The sequence below is a fragment of the Athene noctua genome, chromosome 1 (genome assembly GCF_965140245.1).
Source record: "Athene noctua chromosome 1, bAthNoc1.hap1.1, whole genome shotgun sequence".
Lineage (NCBI taxonomy): Eukaryota > Metazoa > Chordata > Aves > Strigiformes > Strigidae > Athene > Athene noctua.
In genome coordinates, this window is record NC_134037.1 from 253,115,396 (window position 1) to 253,137,673 (window position 22,278).

Consider the following 22,278-nt stretch of genomic DNA (forward strand, 5'->3'; position numbering starts at 1 on the left):
TCTGGGAACACGAGCATGACGGGCCACTCACTGGATCCCCAACGTCGGACTGCAAACAGTTAATGATTGGTGTGAGCACGGGATGGAAGTTTCATTCAGTGAAATCTGAGATTTCAAAATCTGGCCTTCATTCTGAATGATAACAAAAATAGAGCACTTGGAAAGCATCCAGGAAGGAAAATTTCCTCCAAAAATTAATTTGGCGTCAATTAAACGTTGTTTTGATTTTTGACTGTTTAAACACAGCATTACAGAATTTATTATTTTTTAACTGAAGTGAAAAGTTGCTCCAAAAACACTGAAACATGGAAAATCTACCCCTAACATCCAGCCCATCCCACTCAAGTGTGACCACTCAAGCTGGAAGCCCCATCATCCACCTCCCTGGCAAGGAGGGTCAGGAAACTTCACATGGCCCAAGCCAGCCCATTTCAGACCTGAACTACCCCCAGAAGGGCCTTATTCTTCCTTAATTACAGGTAGGATGAGAAGGTTTAATTTACACACTACTGGTAGGTGCCAGAAGTAAAGTGAGAGGCATACAAACTGAGCCATGTGGAACAAGGCACAAGTAGATGAGGTAGCCCAAACCCACTCAGTCATGTTCCCATTTATCCTAAAAGGAGGAATTCAGCACTTCACAAGAAGAAACCCTGGCAGAAACACCACCACACTGGCCTCTGCAAAGTCAACAAGCAAAGCCCAGTGAGTGCTGCACACAGTGTGCCACTGACTGCCACCACAAGCCATCTCAGTATGACGTGGCCTTAATCTTCCCATGTCAGCAAGAAATTGTATATTGGATGTGCAGACCTCTTCCTTCAACATAAATACATTTAATTCAATCACGCTGACCGGAAGGAACATTAATATCTATTGTACAGAAGTGTAAATCTGGGCAAATTATCAAAAAGCTAATTTCATTAGAGGGCGAAGAAGCTGGGAGATGAATGCTATTTCAGCCCTGTGGCACTCCACCATCTCATGCTGGGACCACACTTGCTTTGCTCCAGATCTGAAACCCATGCTTCATGTTACACATGGGGACAGCACATAGAAAACCAGGACTCGGGACCTTCACTTTCAACTTTCATCCAGGGAACTCAAAGTGCTTGGCTTGCCCCACTGCATTATGTTTTCTACCCCCCACCAAAGACTATGCTGTACACAAAATAACTGCTGAACCCACTAGAAAGCTGGCAAGAAAAATTTACTTCACAGCTCTCAACACTTCCCCATGTCAGCTTCTCCCTGCAAAATGCTGGAGGCACATTTTATAAGTATTTTCCTATATTGCACTCATTTTACTAAAGAAGGACTTTACTGAACATAGCTTAAATTCTCTTCAAGTACATACAAGGTATCCTTAAGGTCTAAAAATAGTTTTACTGGGCTACTCTTGCATACACCTTCTGCCCAGGCATGTGCTTTTTACCTAACAGAATCCAGCTAATAACTATTTCTATCTTCTGGTGGGTCGCTGCCACAACCCATTACTGAACAGTCCCCAGGCTTCTCTGCTGCAGTTTACAGTTGTAATCTCAAGCTTTCCACCTACTGCCTCTGACTGTTGTACTTCAACACTGAGGACATTTCACCTATACTCTGCCTGGGTAGAAGAGGAGATAAAGCAAAGAGCCTGCTTCAGTGCTTCACAAACAGGCTGAGTTGTCAAGCTGGGTAGCTACACCAAGAGTACACTAGTCTTGACCTTGCTTTGAAGCAGAAGCTTAAACAGAAAGATACACAATCTGTGGTTGCTCTTCTCTACACTCAGATGTTTTTCATACATTATAGCTAAGTATCAACTTAATTGACAAATTTAATCACCATCTCAAAACATTCCAAGCTGCATCTCTTCTTTCTGTGATACTGCAGTGATAACACAGACATACCTTAAAGACACTCGTTCCTACAGAATGACGACTACTGGCAGAAATATATCAAATTATGGCAGCAAGACCCTAATTTGGCTGCAGAAGATTTGCTGAAAACAAGACTGGCTCCCATACCATGTCCCTTGTGGTGTTTCCAACAATCTCTCTTACACACGTTTGCATTTCCTGATGGTGGCTCTTTGCTCACAGCTGCTAATTCCACAGATGCTCTTTGATGACCATGCCTTTTTTGAATGAAACCTGTGGGACTTATTTAGCTTCTCATCAGTCTTGCAACTTCTGACATGGCAAGTGTATGGAGGAGCTCTGTCATTTGCCTTCCACAGGCTGGGGTGTAGGTTGCAGCAGCTGCTGCTGGTCACCCTCAGACCAGCTGATTCACCAGAATGGGGCACCAGAGTTGCCTCTTCTGCTCATCCAGCTCAAGCTGGGACTTGGCTAACTCCAGTGGCCCAACCTTCCCAAAAGGATGATGGGGTGATAAGGCAGGGGGCTGAAGAGTGGGATGGGTCCCTCCTACTTTCCCACTCTGCTCAGAGTGACCAGCAGGAGGAATCTGAAATGAGGACCGGACTTTGTTGCCTGCTCCAAAGATCTTTCAGCAGCTGGTTACCACTCCATAAGAATAAGCAGAATAATAAATAGAGCCCATTCACTCCATGCAGGCAGACAGAATGAGGTTTTCCACACCTTTACTAAATTTTTTGCACATTAAACAGGGCCAGGTTGTCAGGTCTCCAGAGGAGCAGCAAAGCCACCATCCATCCATCTGTCCATCTGTCCCTCTGCCCAAGCCTCACTGCAGCCCCCTGCAGCTGTGCTTTGTTGCTGACTAGGCTGGGCCAAGGCAGGCCTGGAGCAGCAACACAGAACTGGGAAATGAAGCATTTCTTTCCATCCACACTGGCAGATCTCCGTGAGAAAAAAAACAAAAAGAAGATACAAATGCCAAGAGAGCTCCCTGCAATCTTCTCCTCCTGCAGTTTCGCTCACAAATGGCAGATTCCTGACAGCTCCCTGGAGGCTGGGCCATGCCAGCACCAAGGGAAGGCTGAGAAGCTGCAGGAGGTCGTGCTTGAGTCCCTGAGTCCATTTTCTCATGTAGTGATTAACAGGGATTCTGCACTGGAATTAGTCATTATGATCAATTGTAACGTACTTAATAAATGGTTTGGTACAGGATCACTTGTGGTCATTGATGTAAGCAGGAATGCAGGAAAGTTTGGTGCTATGTTGTCAGAGGTAGTCACGGAATCTCTATCAAAACTTGTGATGGCTTTCCTTACCCTACGAAGTATCACAGGTATCTTAAACTTGGTCTGATTTACAGCCTGGGTATTTCCATTCACACATCATGAAGTACAAGTCAGGTGAGAGTTTGACCTGCATGTGTTAAAAACTGAAATTGAACTTCCCACTCCCCTTTCCTTCAGAGGGCAAGGGGAAGTTCTGCAAAATAGACCCATTTTTCTATACGATACCATTTCTTCAGGATGCTGTTCCCTGCACAGGTGCCCCTGGCTCTGGATGCAGGGGAGCAGCAGCTTCCCCATCTCCCTGCATGCAGCTCATGGCTGTGAAATCAAAGGGTAAGGAGCTCCCTTTTACTCACCCCTGAAACTTCTGCCTCTGCCCTGATTATTTCCTGTCTTAACACTGAACAGCTCTTAGTCTGCCCAAAACTCCACTCTCAAAAACATCTACTGTGAGCATATTCTTTGGTTGGATTCACTCAATGGGAATATTTCTTTGCCTGGGATATTTGGGAGAGAGGTATAAGCACAAGTACCTGGCACATACACTGCACGCTCCTACAAAGCATGAGGCTCTACCCACACACTGCCAAAACCATCTACACATCCCCACTAATGGGTGCAGAGCCACGTGGATGGGCACAGACCCTGATCTGCCTCAGACACCTGAAAAAACAGCCCTTTGGAGGAACCCCTGCTCTGACAGAGTGTCTCTAAGACAAAAAATCCCAGAAAAACACACAACTTTCTCAGACTCCACCAAAACAGATTTTTCCCATGATACGCTGTATCGTAAGATTTCTCTCTGCCCTATGCCCTTGAAACGATCCTCAGTCTTCCTGTCTCTCCCCTTCCACAGCATCTCCTCCTGCCTGGCTCTTCTCTAGCCTGTATGGACCCATATGACTTCATCGGTCACTGCTTCATGTCTTTCCTTAAAAGAACATTTTTTACTGACAAAACATCACATAATTACCATGAAACTAATGGGCTGTGAGTTCTCTCCTACCCTCAATAGGGCAGCATTTTTCTTAGGCACAAATGTCTAGCACTTAATACTTTGACGCATGCAGCCTGGCTTTGCCTATTATTATTACAAAGAATAAGAGTTTTTGTCACCTCCAGCCTCCATCTCAGAGCACACAACTGCTCTGCACTGTTGCACTGCTAATGGAGAGTGCTGTGAGGAATTGAAAAATGATCCCTGCACGTCCTGCCTTGCCAGACTTCTTTTGCAGGGAGTTTTTCCTATTACTGGCATTTTACTACAGCATTAATTCTGCATTTGCAGTATTATCAAGGGCAAGTGTTAAAAAAACCTCAAAAGTTTTATCTTTCCTTCTTCACTTCATCATGAGACTGACCTAAAAATGGTAACTTTTAGGAATGTGCTGGTGGAGTCTTTTTATATAACTTGGGTTAGGGATGCTAAGGGTCATGTTTTCAGGCTGTTTTCCATAAACATAGGGACTGGAAATCTGCTTTTGTTTTCCTAATGAAAACTAAGATTTGCATTTACTAATCTGACTTAATAAGCTACCACCCTCAGGAAAAAAACAAACGCAAGTTTCGAGACAAAATTGCCACAGCTAATGGGAGTGCATGTGGGCACCGTTTCTTCTCATCTTCTAAAAATGACTGTTCCAGTCTCAGTAGACAAGTGTACACACGGCAGCTAAGACAAGCTGCACCTCTTCTCCTCTCAAGTTTTCTACCTGAGCATCCCACCAAAAGATGTCAAGAGAATGCAGATAATACTTGCAAAATCCCCAGGTTGGCAGTGAGGTGCAATCCTTGTCATGCTCTCCTCTAAGGAAGACTCATAAACATCAGCATATAAATGCAGGCAGCAACAGAGGATGTCCAAGCAAAACTTTCTATGGGCTCTCAAAGGGGTGTTTTAGGCTGATACCCCGATATTGAGGTCATTACTGTGCATGCCCCAGCAGCCCAAAGAACATGACTGAAGAGGACCTGCTTTACATGTGCCCATTTTTCTATTCTTGGAAGCACTCTGCATTGCATTAGTAACATTTAGCTCTCTGGCCTAGCCAGGAGACACTCCAAGCATCCAGCCCATCTTATGTGATAGGATCCAAAAAGCTATATTTGTTCATAAGCTGTGAATTGATAGCAGTAACATGCTGAGTGCACAATGCAAAGTTTTATTGCTAGATACTTGTCAGTAGAAGCACAGAGCATGTTTATGCACTGGAAAATGACTCAAACTGAGTCCATCCTGGGGATTTAACTCCCCCTTGCAGATACCAGTATATGGGAACACTGCCAGGCTGTCTCTATATAAAGACAGCAGACCCCGGTCTGGAATTTGCACTGTGCAACTTACCCCATTTGAACTCTTCCCAAGGATGACAAGACTTAGATAGCAATGCTATTTTCTTAACAGATCATCCCCTTGGATTCGCAACAGTATCTACACGTCCTTGCGGCATCTGCTAATATGGCAAAGCTAACGAGTCATGGAAAAGATCTTTAGATTCTCTTCTTGTTTGTGCACACATGCTCAATTATCAGTGAAGCTGCCATGCTGGCATCATCACTGCTGGTGGGAGCTAGGAGAAGGCTCTCCTGCATTTAGAGCAGCTGGCAGACATTGCAAGGCTGGCAGCGAGGCATGCTGAGGGCATCAAACACCACACTGCTAATGGAGGTGGCCAGTCCTTCACTCAAGGATTTGCAGTTGAAACTCATCTTCCAAGGAAGCTCTTGATGTAATAGATAAAACAGAAGGATCGGTTACACAGCATTTAGCTTCAATGGGATTTAAGCCTGCAAGATACTGCACAGCTCCCAGGTGGTCAAGCCCTTCTGGAAGCATGCTGGAGATGCTCAGGATACACAAGAAGCCCCGCACTGTCATGCAGCACTCAGCTGCTTGGGTTTGGGTTTGGCTGGTCATATGGAGCCATCACCACAGGGCAGGGAAATGTGGCAGCATCAGGTTCATTGATTATGGGAGCCTAAAACCTGACAGGAATCAATGTTTTTCACAGCAGTAGAAGTTGTAAAATATTGCCTCGTCCATCCTTTGCAAAGAGGAGGGTCCAGCTCTGCTCTGCCTCCTGTTAGTCAACTCCTGTCACTGACAAGAAGTCAGCAGAAGTTGCTCTGGGCTTATCCCAGCCAAGAGAAGAATCTGCTTTCTCTAAAAAGCGTGCATCTCCAGAGTTGATCCCCATAAGCAATACTTCACAATTTCAGATAAATATTTATAAAAAATAAACTAAGCTGTGTTACCATTAACTCCCACTGTCTAGTTCTGGTGCTCAGAGAGAAAGAAAAAACAGCCCAAACAATCCAGTCTGCAGCTTAAATAAGAGTATGTGACAAATTAGCTAAGTAAAACTAAGCCATAAAGACAATAACAATTAGTAGCAAAGTATTAACCTCCAGTCCAGCAAATATATATATGTGCGTACATATATATATATATATATATATATGCATCTTCAAAACAGATTAGCACAGTACTCACTCTGAGTGACATAAAGCCCCTCTGTTGACTTATCCTCATGCCCATCAAAGTCTCTGCTGGCTAGCTGCCTATTGGCCGTCTCCAGTCGTTCTGCAAAAAACAGGAAATACTTTAAGTATAAATATATGTATATAAAATTGTAGGCCAACCAAGAAAATAAGATGCATGCCAGCAGGGCAGTATAAATAGACTCTCTGAAGGAGGACATTAAAATGGAGGCTGACACATACATAAAAGATGAGGCCTTTGACCTCTTCCATGAAACTGTGTCATTCAGATTTACAGAAACTGGAGGAAGAGCCTCTGACATTCACGGCTGACATGCCCAGGCACTTCATCTCTCACACTGTCCAAAATGCACAAGGCATTTGCAATCTGAATTACCCAGCTTTGCAAGGGGATGGCTGCCTTCCCACAGAGGACTGCTGCCCCTGGTGCAGTGAGATGCCCTGGGGAAGGCAGTCTCCAGACCAGTGGCACCAATCTTTGGTGATGCCCTGCGAAAGGAGCAGTTTTCTGCAGCCAGCGACAGCTCCCCCCGAGAAGGTCCTGACTTCAAGTGCCCCTCTCCTTCAAAAAGACCACGTGACCCTCCTTGCAACACTGCAATAAGCATGAGCCAGCTTCCAGAAGGCATCTCACAGCACAAGGAGGTACTAAAGTACCACATCAGGAACCTAGACAGGTAATAGCTACCCAACATATTCTCGATTTGCTTTCTCAAAAGGATATACGCTCAATTTTACGTTTTTTAATACAAGTAAGAGATACCCTTTGATACTTGCTACTGGTTCATGAAGGCACTCAACTTTGAGATTTATGGGTTGTACAGCACTGCTCTATGTTGCAACTTGCTCTTCAGCTTGTTAGAGCTGGATAAGCCTTTGGGACTGGTGGCCTTACTGTCAAATCACTATTTGCAAGTACTCAAAGCAAAGGCACCATCTGAAGCTGACTCTCATATTTTGGCAGAAGGTTTCCTTTCCACCAGGGGGGTGACAGCAGTTTTGTCTTATGCCAGTGAGCAGGGCCAGATTTCTCAAGACATGTATCTAAAACATGTGAAGCTACTCCTCTAAAGCCTGCTGCTCTGGAGTTTGTGCAAAGTGAAACACCATGTTAAGTGGGAAAAAAAAAAAATGACACAAGCACATAACATACCACGGAGATCCCTGTTGAAGTCATGAAGTCTCCTAATTTCCCCTTCAAGTTTGTTTCTCATTGCTTTGTCCAGAGACTCTCTCTTAGTGGTGGTCTTGACCAAGCCCTCATAAGCTTCTGAAATCCTCTGAATCTCTATTTCAAACTAAAAGGAGAGAAAGTTCTTGTTAAAGTCCAGCAGGAATGTGTCCCGTGTTTGTCCAGCACGTTTCAGCGAGGCGTGGGAATTGGGGCGATGCTCGTGCTGAGTGTCACGCCAGCCACCAGCTCTGCAATGACCAATCCCATCAGCGGGAGTACGGGAGGCTCCTGCAGTGGGGACTCCCACAACCGCCCTGTGGGGCAGCTTGCCATCCCACAACACACCCTGACACCCTGCTGGCAGCTCCCCAAAAAGCTTTGGGTAGGGTGGACTTGATGTAACTGCTCAGTTGTCTTCACTCTACAACTGAGGTGGCTGCTTTAACATCATCCAAGGGAAGAAATGAAGGAAACAGAGTATTGGTGTTGGCTGTATTCTTTCCTAGAAAGGGTTGTATGAGGCAAGATTTATTATTCTGCCAGATCCGTGATCCAAAACAGCTCTGAGTTCTGCGTGTCACCAGAAGAGTTTTAGGCTCAGCTCTGACCTCATGTCAGTTTTGAACTACTGTGGTCCACTCCGTTCTATCCTCGACTGAAGTCTGCTCTACAGAAGAGGAAATTCTCTATAAAACATCAAACCAATTGTTTGGGGTTTTCAATCTTCTTAACTTCATCTTGAAATCTGGTAAAGTGCAAGGAGGGCATGCAGAGGAAGCCCTTAGCAGTGAACTTGCATCTTAAGACCAGAGAACAAAAGACTGACAGGAGGATAGTCCCCAGCAGAGTTTTGCTGTTCAGGTCAATCCCATCCAACTCTTAATAAGCTGATGTTGTGTTAAGTGTTACAACTTTGCTAAAATCGTTGTTGCAGGAACGATCAACGCTAATGTGGGAATCTGCTCCTGCACGCCTGGCTCTTGTGTTTGTGGAGAAAAGCCTGATAATTTGCACAGGCTGGAAAACCACAAGATATATATAGCCTCCTGCATACCTTTCTAAATCTGGTGGGTTTTTAGCCTCTTGAATTGTGGATGGGGAAGGATTTGTGATTTGTGAAGCCAGGGTGCAAGCCCACCTCCCCTTGCTGTGGAGACAGGTCCCTCTCCAGGGCCTGTTAAGCTTTAGGTGTCATTTGCCAGCTGCAGCACTTGCAAAATAAAAAGTTGTGGGGATGCTGGAGCTGTCACCCAGCTGTCTGCACAGAAACTTGCAGCCAGGCTCCAGCATAATGCAGGGACCACTCTATCTGAATATGGCCCATGGCCCATGGGCACGCAGCACCTCTGAACCATGCGCCGAGGAAAGCCCTGCAGAGCCATCATGGGGAAACCTGGTTACCTTCCCTGATTTCTGCTTTCAGCTCTCTCAGGCACAAAAGCTGAAACAAGTGGCAATGGGCAAAGCCCACAGTGGCCCCCGTGACACCTTGGGTTAATACCTTGCTGGGTATCACATCATCTTCTCACACTGGTGGTGATTTAACAGCTTGCAGGTATTTCAAAAACATACAAGCTGCCCCCTTACAGGCATGACATTAAAAGGTACCATATGTAGATTAGTTCTTAGCTAACAATTCTCCACAGCTCCAAGAGGAGGATGACCTGTTGAGCCAGTCATATCCCACACTATGACACTCCTTCTTGGGTGAACTACAAACTTACTCATGTTATTCTGACTTTCCATTTTGGTTTTCGAAGCAGGAGCTCCAGGAAGCCCCGTTACATTTTTCCTAACCACATCTAGAAAAGCAGATCCTTCTTCCCAACCCTGCTGATGCATAGCCAGACACCTAACATGTTCCCACAACGAGGACAGCACACTCAGAGGAACACATAAATCCAAACCTGTTTGAAATTCAGACTGAACCTTACTGTGGTTCAAAAAAAGTCAAAGAGTTTTATTTTTCTTCATATGCATGGCAATGCAAGCTTGTACAAAGCCTCAAAAAAAAGTGTAAACTTTTTTGAGAAAATCACCCAGAGCACTGTGTGCAGTTCTGGGCTCCACAATTTAAGAAGGATGTGAAGGTCCTTGAATGCATCCAGAGGAGGGTAACAAAGCTGGTGAAAGGGCTGGAAGGCCTGTCCTATGAAAAGCAGCTAACTTACGGAGGAGGGGAAGTGGAGAGGGAGGTGCTGATTTCTTCTTCCTGGTATCCAGTGACAGGATGAGTGGCAATGGTTCAAAGCTGCACCAAGGGAGGTTTAAACTGGACGTTAGGAAGCATTTCTTTACTGAGAGGGTGGTCAAACGCTGGAACAGACTTCCCAGAGAGGTGGTCGATGTCCCAGGCCTGTCAGTGTTTAAGAAGCATTTGGGCAATGCCCTTAATAACATGCTTTAGCTTGGCCAGCCCTGAACTGGTCAGGCAGTTGGACTAGATGATCCTTGTAGGTCCTTTCCAACTGAAATAGTCTCTTCTATTCTATGACTATGATCTACAATCAAAAATCTATTTCATGTGAATTTTCCAGAATCAAAATGACATGTTGATAAGTGACTCCAATAACAGCATAGTTACAGCTACTTGATTCAGCTACAGTTTTCTTGAGATCAGTGCGACCTCCACTAACAAAAGTTTTCTCTTCCTATAAGTAGTTAGAGGCTATATTCAAGCTACCTCACATTGCTCTCTTTGACCATTTAAGCAGATTGAACTTCTCTCTCCTTGCAAGGAAGGTTTGGCTTAGCAAAACTAATTTGTTAAGCGCTTTCCTGAATCCTTAACTACATGATCCCAACCACTGTGCTCAGTTACATGCCTTGACACCTGTCAGTTCCCATGCTTCTGCTCTTCTGGGTGAGCCACTACCTTCAGGAGAAGGTGCCTGCTCCAGATTGCTCCTACCACAGCAAACCAGATTTGACAACAGGGCAGGGGGTTTCCACAGCCCAAGAATCCCGCCCAACACTGCTGGTTACCACAAGCGCTCTGCTCTACCTGTTATCTGCTGTTATTTCCCAAAACACATCAACACAGGTGTCCTCCAGCGCCAGAGGCAAAGACTTGCTGCAGGAAAAGCAAGAAACTCCCAACAGCACTGAACAAAATTAAAGGAGAACAGAAGAACAGCCATAAACTGTGTCAGTGTTTCTCAGCAGCTCTGCAATTTCCTTTGCCGCCTTCTATGGAGGGGAAAAAACAGTTCAGTCCCTTCTCTGTCTGGTAGCTCCTAGAGTCAACCCACTCAAACAACCCACACACATGGCATGGGGAAGAGCCAGCCCAGCCTGGCAATTGAACTTCAGCAAAGTAACACCATCCAACAAAAAAAAACAGAAAAAAAAAAAAGACAAAGTGATGCTCTGCTTTTGCAAAAAAAGCTCAAAATAAAATGTGTACAACCCCTCTTCCCCACCAACTGTTTTTAGGTAAGAAAACCAGACAACTCATCAAACAGCATGGATTAAACACCACCTTGTACCTCTCTGCAAAAAGTCTGTTCAGACAGGACTTGGAATTTGACAACCCTCAGGGCTGATCTGTTCATAGGAACACCAGGGAGCCCTCCACATCAGGCTGATTTTCTCTAATTTATTCTCCTACTCCGTAATGAATAAAAGTGATGGGAGGGTGGCTCTACCTAGAATAAACTTGTTACGCACAGACAAACAAGCAGTACTCCTCGTGACCCTTCCACTTCCAAGAAAAGGGAAGAATTCTCACACACAAAGTATGTAATTTAACTCACTGTCACGTTTTCAGAGGTGATGTTCAGCTGAAACTGTGGGAACAGAGGAGGACCTGCCCTGTCCTTGTGTTCAAACACATTAAAAACAGCATGGGAGGGATACTGTGTTAAGGCTTTGGTTCAGGACATTTTCCCAAGGAAAGTATGCACTTAAGCATGTGTTTCACTTTAGTACTCTGCTTACATTCCCCCAAAGTCAATGGGACTCGAGTCCACGCTCTGTTGACTGAAGTGAGACTTCAGCCCATGCTTGAATACCTTTCTGTTGGTGTCTGATGCAATCGACTCACAGGGCATCCAAGATAAAGAGAGAGACATTTCCAAGAGTGTAAAAGGAAATCAGAATATTTTTAGGGCATCGCACTCAAATACCTTTTACCGAACAATGCAGCTTTTGTAAAATTAATAGCTGGAATATTTCTTTTTGCCCATGAAGGCCACAGGGAAGTCAGCATTAAAACCTTCACAGTCAATGTTGCTGAAAAAATTTCTCAACTGAGTTTAGGAAATTCTGTGAATAAGGTCAACTCATCTGGTTGCAGAGGAGGAGGCTGAAAACATAAGAGCAGCTACAAAACAACAGGTCTTTTTTCTAACCTGTTTGAACAGATTGTCACAGATTTTTCCCAAAGCTGAGGCTGGGACATGGTCTCTCAGAGCTGCCTTTTCTCCTGTGAGGAGTGTCTCCAAGAACACCCTGATCCCACAGCACAGAAAAAACCTGAGCTCCTATTTAGACTCCTAAATTCAGAGAGAAAAGACCTGCAGCCTAAGCCCATTTGTGCATAAGTGGCAGGAATACATAAATGAAATAGCAGTGTAGAATCCTAAATAATCCTAAATCATTTGGTCTGGGTGTCTGGGACCTAAAGGCAGCAGATCTAGGGAGCATCTCTGCATCACCTTCAGTGAGCTCTGATTTTTAAGCAACTTGTTTGATTTGGCATTTCACCTTGTCACCTCAGGCCATGCGCAAGACATTGCCCTTCACTGAAGATGCCATATAGAAAAGAGCACCCTCATTTCTTTTAGGATCTCTTCGCAAAAAGGGTCTTAGAGCAAAACCTTTACCACATGGTTCTTTCAGGTAAGAGAGCAGTGCTTTTGGAATCAACATGTTCAAAGGTGGGTGTCTAACATCAGCTCTTAGCAACCCATAGAACAGTCACTGAAAGCCTCTGAGACAACAAAGTTAACACATTACCAAATAATGGGCAACCCACCAATGGCTGTTACACTTCTACAGAGCACAGAGTGCCACATGAGCATATTGAGGTGGACAAGACCACTCAGGACAGACGTGGCCATGCTCTTCAAATTCTTCTCATCTGAAGCTCTGCTGCCTGTGAAAACGGTGCAGGACTCAGCTGCACCAGGACCAGACTCTGCCCATGGGAGACTTCCAGGGAAAGCTCCAGTGAGGCCAGAACAGAAGGATGGAAAGGGAAGGTCTCCAAGTGACACATGTGATGAGTTGCCCCATTTCACCCTAAAGGCAGGGGAGACCACAGGCCATGGGCACAGGATTACACTTCAGGGAAACCACCATGGAGAGGCAATGGTTAAGAGATGCCACTAGTGCATCCCCATTGTGGTGACATGACTGTGAAGAACACCTTGGGGGACTGAAATACAGAAGCACCAAGACAGTTATGCTGCCCAGGCCTCATCCCACCTCTCCACATACCTTCTGCAGCTTGTCTGCCTTCTCATAGTACCCCTCTAGCTCCTGCCGCAGCACGTGGTTCTCCTCGGAGAGCATCTCTACCATCTGCTGCGCCCGCTCCACGATGGCGAAGGCGTCGGGCGTCAGCTGCTGGCCCGGTGGCGGCGGTGTCTGGGCAGCAGCAGGGGCCGGCAGCGGGGGCAAGGTGCCCGGGAGCAGAGGGCCGGTGGCAGCGGTGGCCTGCGAGGACATGGGGCTGTGCTGCTGGGCTGGTGGTGGCGGGAAGGGTGGCTGGCATTGTCGGCTGTGGGAAAGCACAAATGGAGGAGGTGTTAGAGACATGCACCCTCAAAATGCATGCAGGAGCTTTCACCTAATGACTGCACAGTTTATTAATAGAGTTATAACTGTACAGTCATGATTCTGGTCCTTAGTCACTCCTAAATACCAACAATCACAGCAGGGACTGGGTAAATTGTCTCCTCGCCTGCTCTTGACAGTGATGTATACCTCTGGCACAAGTGGATAAAGGAAGCATTGACTCAAGCCCAGCATTTTTGCCTAGGTGCGCAGCTAATATTTCAGCAGCCGGCCAGCCTCTCCCTGCCCCCCCTTGCCACAAACCCCACCGCTGAGAAGTGTAAGCCAACGGGCTCGAAGGAAACACAAGGGATGCATTACTCACCCTTCGAACACCACTCCCTGCCTGGAGTGAGACTGGCTGATCGGCTGAATTGGGAGGCGAAAGGAAGTGATGTGAGCGAAGCAGCGTCCCCGAGCAGCTTTAGCAAGCGGTAAAGGGAAGGGCTGCTGCAGAGCTGCTGGAGGCACAGCCCTGGTCAATCATGGCGAGCCACAAAAGCCATCTTCCAGTGCAAGACCTCACTGCGTCACTCCCTGACCAACGGCATCCATCATCCACCAGGCTCATGTCGGGGAAGGATAAGAAGCAGCGAGCCAGCAGTGGACCTACTTCTGGGCTGTGCTTTCTGATGGCGGGCGGCTCTTTAATCCACCCGGGTCACAATATGCAACAGCTGGAAGATACTCCAGGAGGACATCTTAGCAGTTTGGTTAACCCTGCTGCTGGTGGCCAGGCAAGAGAGGAGTCCCTCACTTCTGTCCTGCTTTCAGCCCTGCAAGCTCAAGAAGTGAGACTGCCCCTGTTTCAAAAGGGGGAAATTTAGGCAGGGAGCTGCTCAAAGACCCATCTCCAACCCTCCAGCCACTGCACAGACAGCCTTGCAGCCTCAGGCGGGGTGAGCGGCCCCATGCAGAGCCTCCCTGTGCACAGGCTGATCCATTCCTCAGCCCAGATGCCAAAGTTGTGAAATTTCTACACAGTGCTTGTCTAAGAGACTCAACCCGGACCACATGGGACATCTGTGTCAGAGCCCAGTTGGACTGGAAAATAAGCTGGCTGCTGGACCTCACCTGAAGTCTGCAATCAAGCACCTTCTGAAAGTTGTATTTCAGCTTAACCACAAGCTATTAGGCTGGCTATAGCTATAGTTGTCTTTATTTCCCTACCCTACATGAGGCAGGAGACCTAACAAACAGAAGTATTTACCCCATTTGGCCTCAAAGATCTGTGAATGCTGTTTTTCAGACAGACAATTTTGTGCTATATAAATACACAATAAATATGATTAGTGTTGCCTTCAGCACCTACACGGCTTCTCAAAGCAGAGTTTTCAAAAGCTCTCAGCATTGGCTTAATTCTGCTGATAATAACCCATCACTGCCTTCAACTGCAGCAGAATAAGAAGAAAAGCAAAGGCAATTTTAAAGCCCTGCCCTAAAAGCGAGCAGTGGCTGCTCTAACAAGCTTGTCCCCATCAAGCCACACGACAGTGAGGAAAGCCAGCAATTCAGTCATATCTTCTGTCCAAACTAGAGGGAAAGCAAATGGGGCCCTGCAGACCCCCAGACACAGCACACAAACAACCCCACGCTCCCATCCCAGCTCTCATGCTTTGCACAATGCATCCACCGTGGCACAGAAAAGTATTGAAATGGAGCAAAGACTAGCGACAAGCCCATTCCCAAACATTAGCATACTGCTAACCTGCCCAGCAGCACAGACCCTGATTCAGGTTAAGCATCCTGGGGAAGAAGATCGCAGCCAAGCTTCGTGCAGCCATCACTGGAAAAGCCTGTGCTGAGCTCGCCCCTGGCCTCGAGAGGGCTTTTACCTGCACAGCACAGACACACCCTAAGGCTGTCTATGTTCATTTATCAGGCTATCCCCTGGTAAATTAAACATTCATGGAGGCAGCACAGGAGAGGGCCTATTCCTCCTGGGCGGTTCCCCAGGCCAGGAGAATTTGCTCTCAGCCCCAGGCACATTACTTCTCTGGAAGAGGTGTAGTCTAATGACTTAGGAGCTAAATGTCTACTGAAAGTGGATAAAATTTTCCAAAGGACAGTAGGTCAGGGAGGTGCTGTATGACACTTTACATAAGGCCAACAAAACATACAGTAATTCACAGAATCATAGAATGGTTGGGTTGGAAGGGACCTTTCAACATCATCCAGTTCCACCCCCCCTGCCATGTGCAGGGACACCTTCCACTAGCCCAGGTTGCTCAAAGCCCCGTCCAGCCCGGCCTTGAACACTGCCAGGGAGGGGACAGCCACAGCTTCTCTGGGCAACCTGTTCAGCGTCTCACCACCCTTGTCAAAAAAAAAATTATTCCATATATCCAAACTAAATCTACTGTCCTTTAAAACTGTTGCCCCTTGTCCTATCACCACAGACCCTGGTAAAAAGTCTCTTGCACTTTCTTGTAAGTTCCCCTGAAATACTGAAAGGCTGCAATAAGGTCTCCCCAGAGCCTCCTCTTCTCAAAGCTGAACAACCCCAACTCTCTCAGCCTGTCCTCATGAGAAAGGTGTTCCATCCCCACGCCAATCATCTCTGCGGCCCTCCTCTGGATCTGCTCCACAGGTTCATGTCCTCTTGTGCTGGGGATCCCAGCGCTGGACACAGTACTCCAGGTGGGATCTCACCAGAGTGGAGTGGAGGGGGAGAATCACCTCCTTCAACCTGCTGGCTTGCTTCTCTTGATGCAGCCCAGGATACAATTGGCTTTTTGGGCTACAAGCACACACTGCTGGTGCATGTCTAATTTCACATCCATCAGTATCTCCAAGGCCTTCTCTGCAGGGCTGCTCCAAATCCATTCATCCTCCAGCCTGTACTGATACTGGAGATTGCCAGTATCAGTCGAACTTTATGAGGTTCGCATGGGCCCACTCCTCAAGCCTGTCAAGGTCCCTCTGAATGGCATCGCTTCCCTCAAGCAAACCAACTGCACCATGCAGCTTGGTGTCATCTGCAAACTTGCTGAGGGTGCACTTGATCCAACTGTCCTTGTCATTAATGAAGATATGAAACAGACCTTTGAGGGTCATCACTCATTACTGGTTTCCACTGGGACACTGAGCCACTGACTTTAACTCTCTGGATATGGCCTTCTAGCCAAGTCCTTATCCATCTAACAGTCCATCCATCAAACCCTATTTTTTCAATTTAGAGGCAAGGGTGTTGTGAGAGACCATATCAAAGGTGTTACAGAAGTCTAGCCAGATGACATCCATAGCTTTTTCTTTATCCAATGCTAAAGAAAGATAATGTCACTCCATTGTAGAAGGACACTAGATTAGTCAGGCTTGATTTGCCCTTGGTGAAGCCAAGTTGGTTGTCTCTAATCACCTTTGTTTTCCATATGTTTTTACATAGCTCCCAAGAGAAACACTGCAAAATTTTATCTGTCATGGTTGGTGAGGGTTCTGCCTGTGCTGGCCCTGGCCCCGGCCCCACTCATCCATCCCTGTGCCCACACAGCACACACCACAGCAGAAATGCGATAGCACGGAGAAACAGGAAAACGAAATTGCAGCAGCTAGACAAAAACACCTCTCATCAAACTCCACACTAGCTGGAGACAAAAAACATCCCACTCTGCCAGAGGAGAAGATGCTACTGTAGCTCTTCCCTCTGTGCTGACTGCAGGGATTTGCTGTGGTGATCAGCATTGCCTTATCAGGATGGGACACATTCCAACAGGGACTGTATCATTTTAACTGAGCATGTTAGGCTGCCTTGCCCTCTTGTATTTGTCATCAGAAAGGAAAGGAGCATGCACTCCCACTCCCAAGCTGACTTTATGGCTGGTGTATCTGCACTGCAGCCTTCAGACAGTGCTCAGCAAAGCCCAGGGCTGCAAAAGGAAGCAGTCACGACTTCCCCTGAAATCCCCTTAAAACAGTGGGTCTGAGTAGCCCCAGAGCTCCTGGACACTGGCACCAGGTTAAGATGCTGCTCCCTGCTCAGCGCCCTTTGGAGTTCACCGTCTCATCAGCCTCACCACTTCTGCCTGCTGCTGGGACCTCACAGCAGGATGCCCTGGGGGGGGGATCACACTGACCTGGGGGGCTCGTTTTACCTTCCTGAGACCAAAATCAAGCTCCTAGCAGTACCTTGCGATCAAGGGCCGTGAAAGCCAGTGAGCCCAGCGAGCCCAGTGTCGAGTTGCTCGGCAAATCACAAGGACAGGCCGCCACGGGCACACCTCTCACACCATCCCTACAGTGCCCCTTTCTTTCAGTGGCCCAGTGTGCAAATCCCAACAAGGGACCCCATGCCCATCGTGGGACTGGAATATTTTTTTTCTCGAAAATCTGAACAATAAAGAACATCATGAGGAGTATAGCAACGGATGTCACTCATGATGCAAAAGGTGCTCCACAAGCATGTGCAAACTCAGCCAAGCACAGGGCACCTTCTCAGTGCCAGTCTGCACTTGCGTGTTTTCCCACAGCAAGTAATTGAGCTATGTGTGAGTTTCCTTGTCTTTACCAAAATAAAGGCCACAGCTGATTTTATGTAAGTAAAAGCCCAATCTGTCTGGACACAGTTACACCACTACAAAGATACAGGTTTGCTGTAAGAGGGTAGACTTAGATTAGACATAGGGAAGAAATTATTCACTGTGAGGGTGATGAGACACTGGCACAGGTTGCCCAGAGCAGCTGTGGCTGCCCCCTCCCTGGCAGTGTTCAAGGCCAGGCTGGACGGGGCTTTGAGCAACCTGGGCTAGTGGAAGGTGTCCCTGCCCATAGAGATGATGAACTAGATGATCTTTAAGGTCCCTTCCAACCCAAACCCTTCTATGATTCTTTACAGGAATAGCTTAGAATAACATAATTAAATATATCTCTGAATCTAAACCAGTGGAGATACAGCAATTTTTCTTTTTCCCAATGAAGTAGTACGTTCTTTGGTCATAGATACACCCTTTAAACAGCTGCAGGAACTCCTGACACCATACTTCTAGAAAATCTCAAGCTCCCATCAATTTAACCTTTTCACATGCACTTTAGTCTGTCTAGCTTTACACTACAGAGGGAGGAGAGCTCCCTGGGATCTCCATTTTCTTGAACTACAAACCACTTGTTGAGCTACTAAAGATTTACACCCTGTAGCAGCAGCCAGGCACCAGAGTTTCAACAGCCAGGGCCACAGGAGAGATTCGCTGAAGCATTTTCCAGCTTGGAAACTAAACTGGCAAAACTGACATTACATTTCTCGAAGCACGTCTGTTCAACATAATGAACATATTTCTGACTTTCCTTTTACTTGCTTAATCTGTCCAATTTAATTCTGACTAAGCCTTCTGCAAAATCTCCAAGTGTATATGCAATAAAATCAACACAGCGATTCATACTAACAAATCAACATTTGTAGAAAAAGGGGAGTTATAACATCAGCTTAGTTCACATCCAACCGCTCATGTAAAGCTCCAAAGAAACGAAGCAATCAGGATTATCCTGAGCTCCTTCAGACTTAGTAAAGAATGACATTCTCAAAATGCTTCTATGGTATTTTAAATGTTGATCTTACTCTGCATTACAGCAGGTTAAAATCTTCCAGCCAAACATGTTTTCATCAAAAACTGTCCTTCCTAAAAGCATGAAACTGTGGAACCTTATGAGTTTTGGATTTCTCTGAAACACTGCAGCTACAGTTCTATTGAAAACATATTTTTTTGTTGACATTATTGTAGAAGTATGACTCCTATATACTTCTGCAATACAATGCAAAGAAGAAAAAAAGAAAAAACTAAGGAAACCAGCTTTCAGAATAGGGAGCACCATACAGGCAGTGAGCCTTTCAAGGGCTACCATACTAGGGTCACCAGACGGCACTCTCTCTTTTAAGTGATGTATAGCTTGTAATACAGGTAATAGATTGCTATATATAGCTTACAGTACAATGTCTTCAGCAAAATACTTGACCGTGGACCTCAATTTCCTTAGAAACCCCTCAGAATTCAGCAAGGCCACCCAAGCTCCCAAATTTTGGCATGGTCTTAATATACCTCTTACACTCGAACCCCTGGGAGCAAGAATGACCAACATAGAGGAATTTGGGGAGGAATTTGTAATTTTATGTAGGAATAAGAAACCCTGAAAGGACACTTGCTGTTGACCACTAGGAAATCATAAATACGAAAGACCTACTGCCCAGTAAAACAGGGCAGTGTAAGGAAGTAATGAAATGAAAATGCCTGTAAATGTTCTGGAAAGGAAACTTCACCACTGCCCTGCTACAGATGCAATGCAGCTCTCCTCTATGTAGAGATGAAGAGTGACCAATGGAGGAAGAACATTGTTTCCAACATACCATGGCATTTATATACATAATTAAAATGCCCTCCTATAACCTTTTTAGTTCATCTTTCTCTGAATGCTCTGCCTTCCTTTGTCTCTGGGGCAGACTGGCATACTTCATCTCCTGAAGACTGTCCCAAGGAACTTCATCTCACAACTTCACAAATCTAATGTGGATGCTTCAGCTGAGTCAGCAAAAAGGAGGAGGCTTCTCTGGGGTGCAGATTGTTGAAGCTGCCTTAGGCTTTTACCTTGCAATGAGAGTAAAAAGTGTGTAAGGTGCTTATTCCTGCCCAGTGACCAGGAGCCTTGAGTCTGGATACTAACCTCAGACCCAAGTGTCTACCTGACTTCCACTGTGATTTCTGCAGTCATGAAGCTGACTTCAAATGCTATTCTTTGTAGCCGTGAGTAACCAAGGAATCAGTGTTGTCACTGTGTGGGAAAAAGACAGGATCCTGGGAAGTTCAGTAAGCCCAGTCTGACAGTCACGGCGCAAGGAAATATAGTTATAGATCCATCATTAAATGCTGATACAGACAGAAATGGGAGAAGATTTTTCCATAGCCAAGAAGTAGCCCTTGTGGTATCCTCTGACTTACAGAATCAGCAACAGTTGCAGCACCTTGTACATACAAAGGTTTATTTCAAAAAACATTTTGTAGACTTGGACTCACATCTCCAGAATTCACTATTTCGTTTGTTAGTGCTGGACAGACCTTGGCCCAGTTTTTTCGAGGGTGACTACATCAAGATTTGCAGGGCAAAATTATCATCTGAAAAGGCACACACTGTATTAATCATATCATCCATAGTTAAGTGAGGGACAGGATATCGTATTTCTTCACAGGGATCCACACTCAGAATAAGTAAAGGGGAAGTAAAGGTTAGAGGCCATCTAGGGTGCAGTGATCATGAGATGATCGAATTTTCGATCCTTGAAGAAACAAATAGAGGGGGTTAGTAAAGCTGCCATCTTAGACTTCCACAGGACTAACTTTGACCTGTTCAAAAGACTGATTAACAAAATCCCTTGGGAGGCTGCCTTGAAGGATGTGGGAGTCCAGGAAGGCTGGACATGCTTCAAGAGAGAAGTCTTAAAGGCACAGGAGCAGGCTGTTCCCATGTGCTGAAAAACAAGCAGGTGGGGAAGGAGACCAGCCTGGCTAAACAGGGACCTTTGGCTGGATCTCAAGAACAGAAGGAGAATCTATTGCCTTTGGAAGAGGGGGCAGGCCTCTCATGAAGACTATAAGGATATAGGGAAGTTAAGCAGGGAGAACATTAGGAGAGCCAAAGCACACCTAGAGCTCAACTTGGCCACAGCTGTTAAGGATAACAAAAAATGTTTCTATAAATTCGTTAACAGCAAAAGGAGAATTAGGGAAAATCTCCCTCCTTTACTGGATGCAGAGTTAAACATGGTAACTAAGGATTAGGGAAAGACTGAGATGCCCAACGCCTACTTTGCCTCGGTCTTTAGCAGTGGAACTGGCTGTTCCCTGGACACCCAGCCTCATGAGCGGGGACATGGGGAGGGAAAGCAGACTGAGGTCAGCACAGTTGAAGAGGAGGTGGTCAGAGACCTGCTGCACCACTGGGATGCACACAAGTCTGTGGGACCGGATGGGTTACACCCAAGGGTGCTGAAGGAGTTGGCAGATGTGCTCGCCAAGCCGCTGTCCATGAGTTACCTGAAATCATGGCTAACTGGGGAGGTCCCATCGGACCGGAGGGCGGCAAATGTGACACCCATCTACAAGAAAGGCAGGAAGGACGATACAGGAAACTATAGACCTGTCAGTCTGACCTCGGTGCCAGGGAAGGTCATGGAGCAGGTCATCTTGGGTGCCATTAAAAGTCATATAATGGGCAACTAGGGGATCAGGCCCAGTCAGCATGGGGTTATGAAAAGCAGGTGCTGCCTGACAAACCTGATCTCCTTCTACGACAGGGCAACCTGCTTATTGGATGAGGGAAAGGCTGTGGATGTTGTTTACCTTGACTTTAGTAAGGCCTTTAACACTGTTTCCCACAGCATTCTCCTGGCAAAACTGACTGCTCGCGGCTTGGATGGGCACACGCTTTGCTGGGTAAAAAACTGTCTGGATGGCCGGGCCCAAAGAGTTGTGGTGAACGGAGTTAAATCCAGTTGGCAGCTGGTCATGAGTGGTGTCCCCCAGGGCTGGGTGTTGGGGCCACTCCTGTTTAACATCTTTATTGATGATCTAGACGAGGGGATCGAGTGCACCCTCAGTCAGTTTGCAGATGACCCCAAGTTGGGCGGGAGTGTTGATCTGCTCGAGGGTAGGGAGGCTCTGCAGAGAGACCTGGACAGGCTGGAGCCATA

The 22,278-nt window shown here is 46.3% G+C and overlaps 1 protein-coding gene across 7 annotated transcripts in view; it reads right to left on the reverse strand.

Annotated features, from left to right (window-relative positions):
* AMOTL1 (angiomotin like 1) overlaps positions 1 to 22,278 on the reverse strand; it is an 89,463-nt gene that overhangs the window by 20,160 nt on the left and 47,025 nt on the right. For all 7 annotated transcript variants that reach the window (XM_074917058.1, XM_074917076.1, XM_074917048.1 and 4 more), the window contains 3 exons: positions 13,272 to 13,554; positions 7,809 to 7,953; positions 6,648 to 6,737 (listed from right to left, as the gene is read on the reverse strand). In XM_074917058.1, the coding sequence (XP_074773159.1) occupies positions 6,648 to 6,737; positions 7,809 to 7,953; positions 13,272 to 13,554 (518 nt within the window). The remainder of the gene's footprint in view (positions 1 to 6,647; positions 6,738 to 7,808; positions 7,954 to 13,271; positions 13,555 to 22,278) is intronic.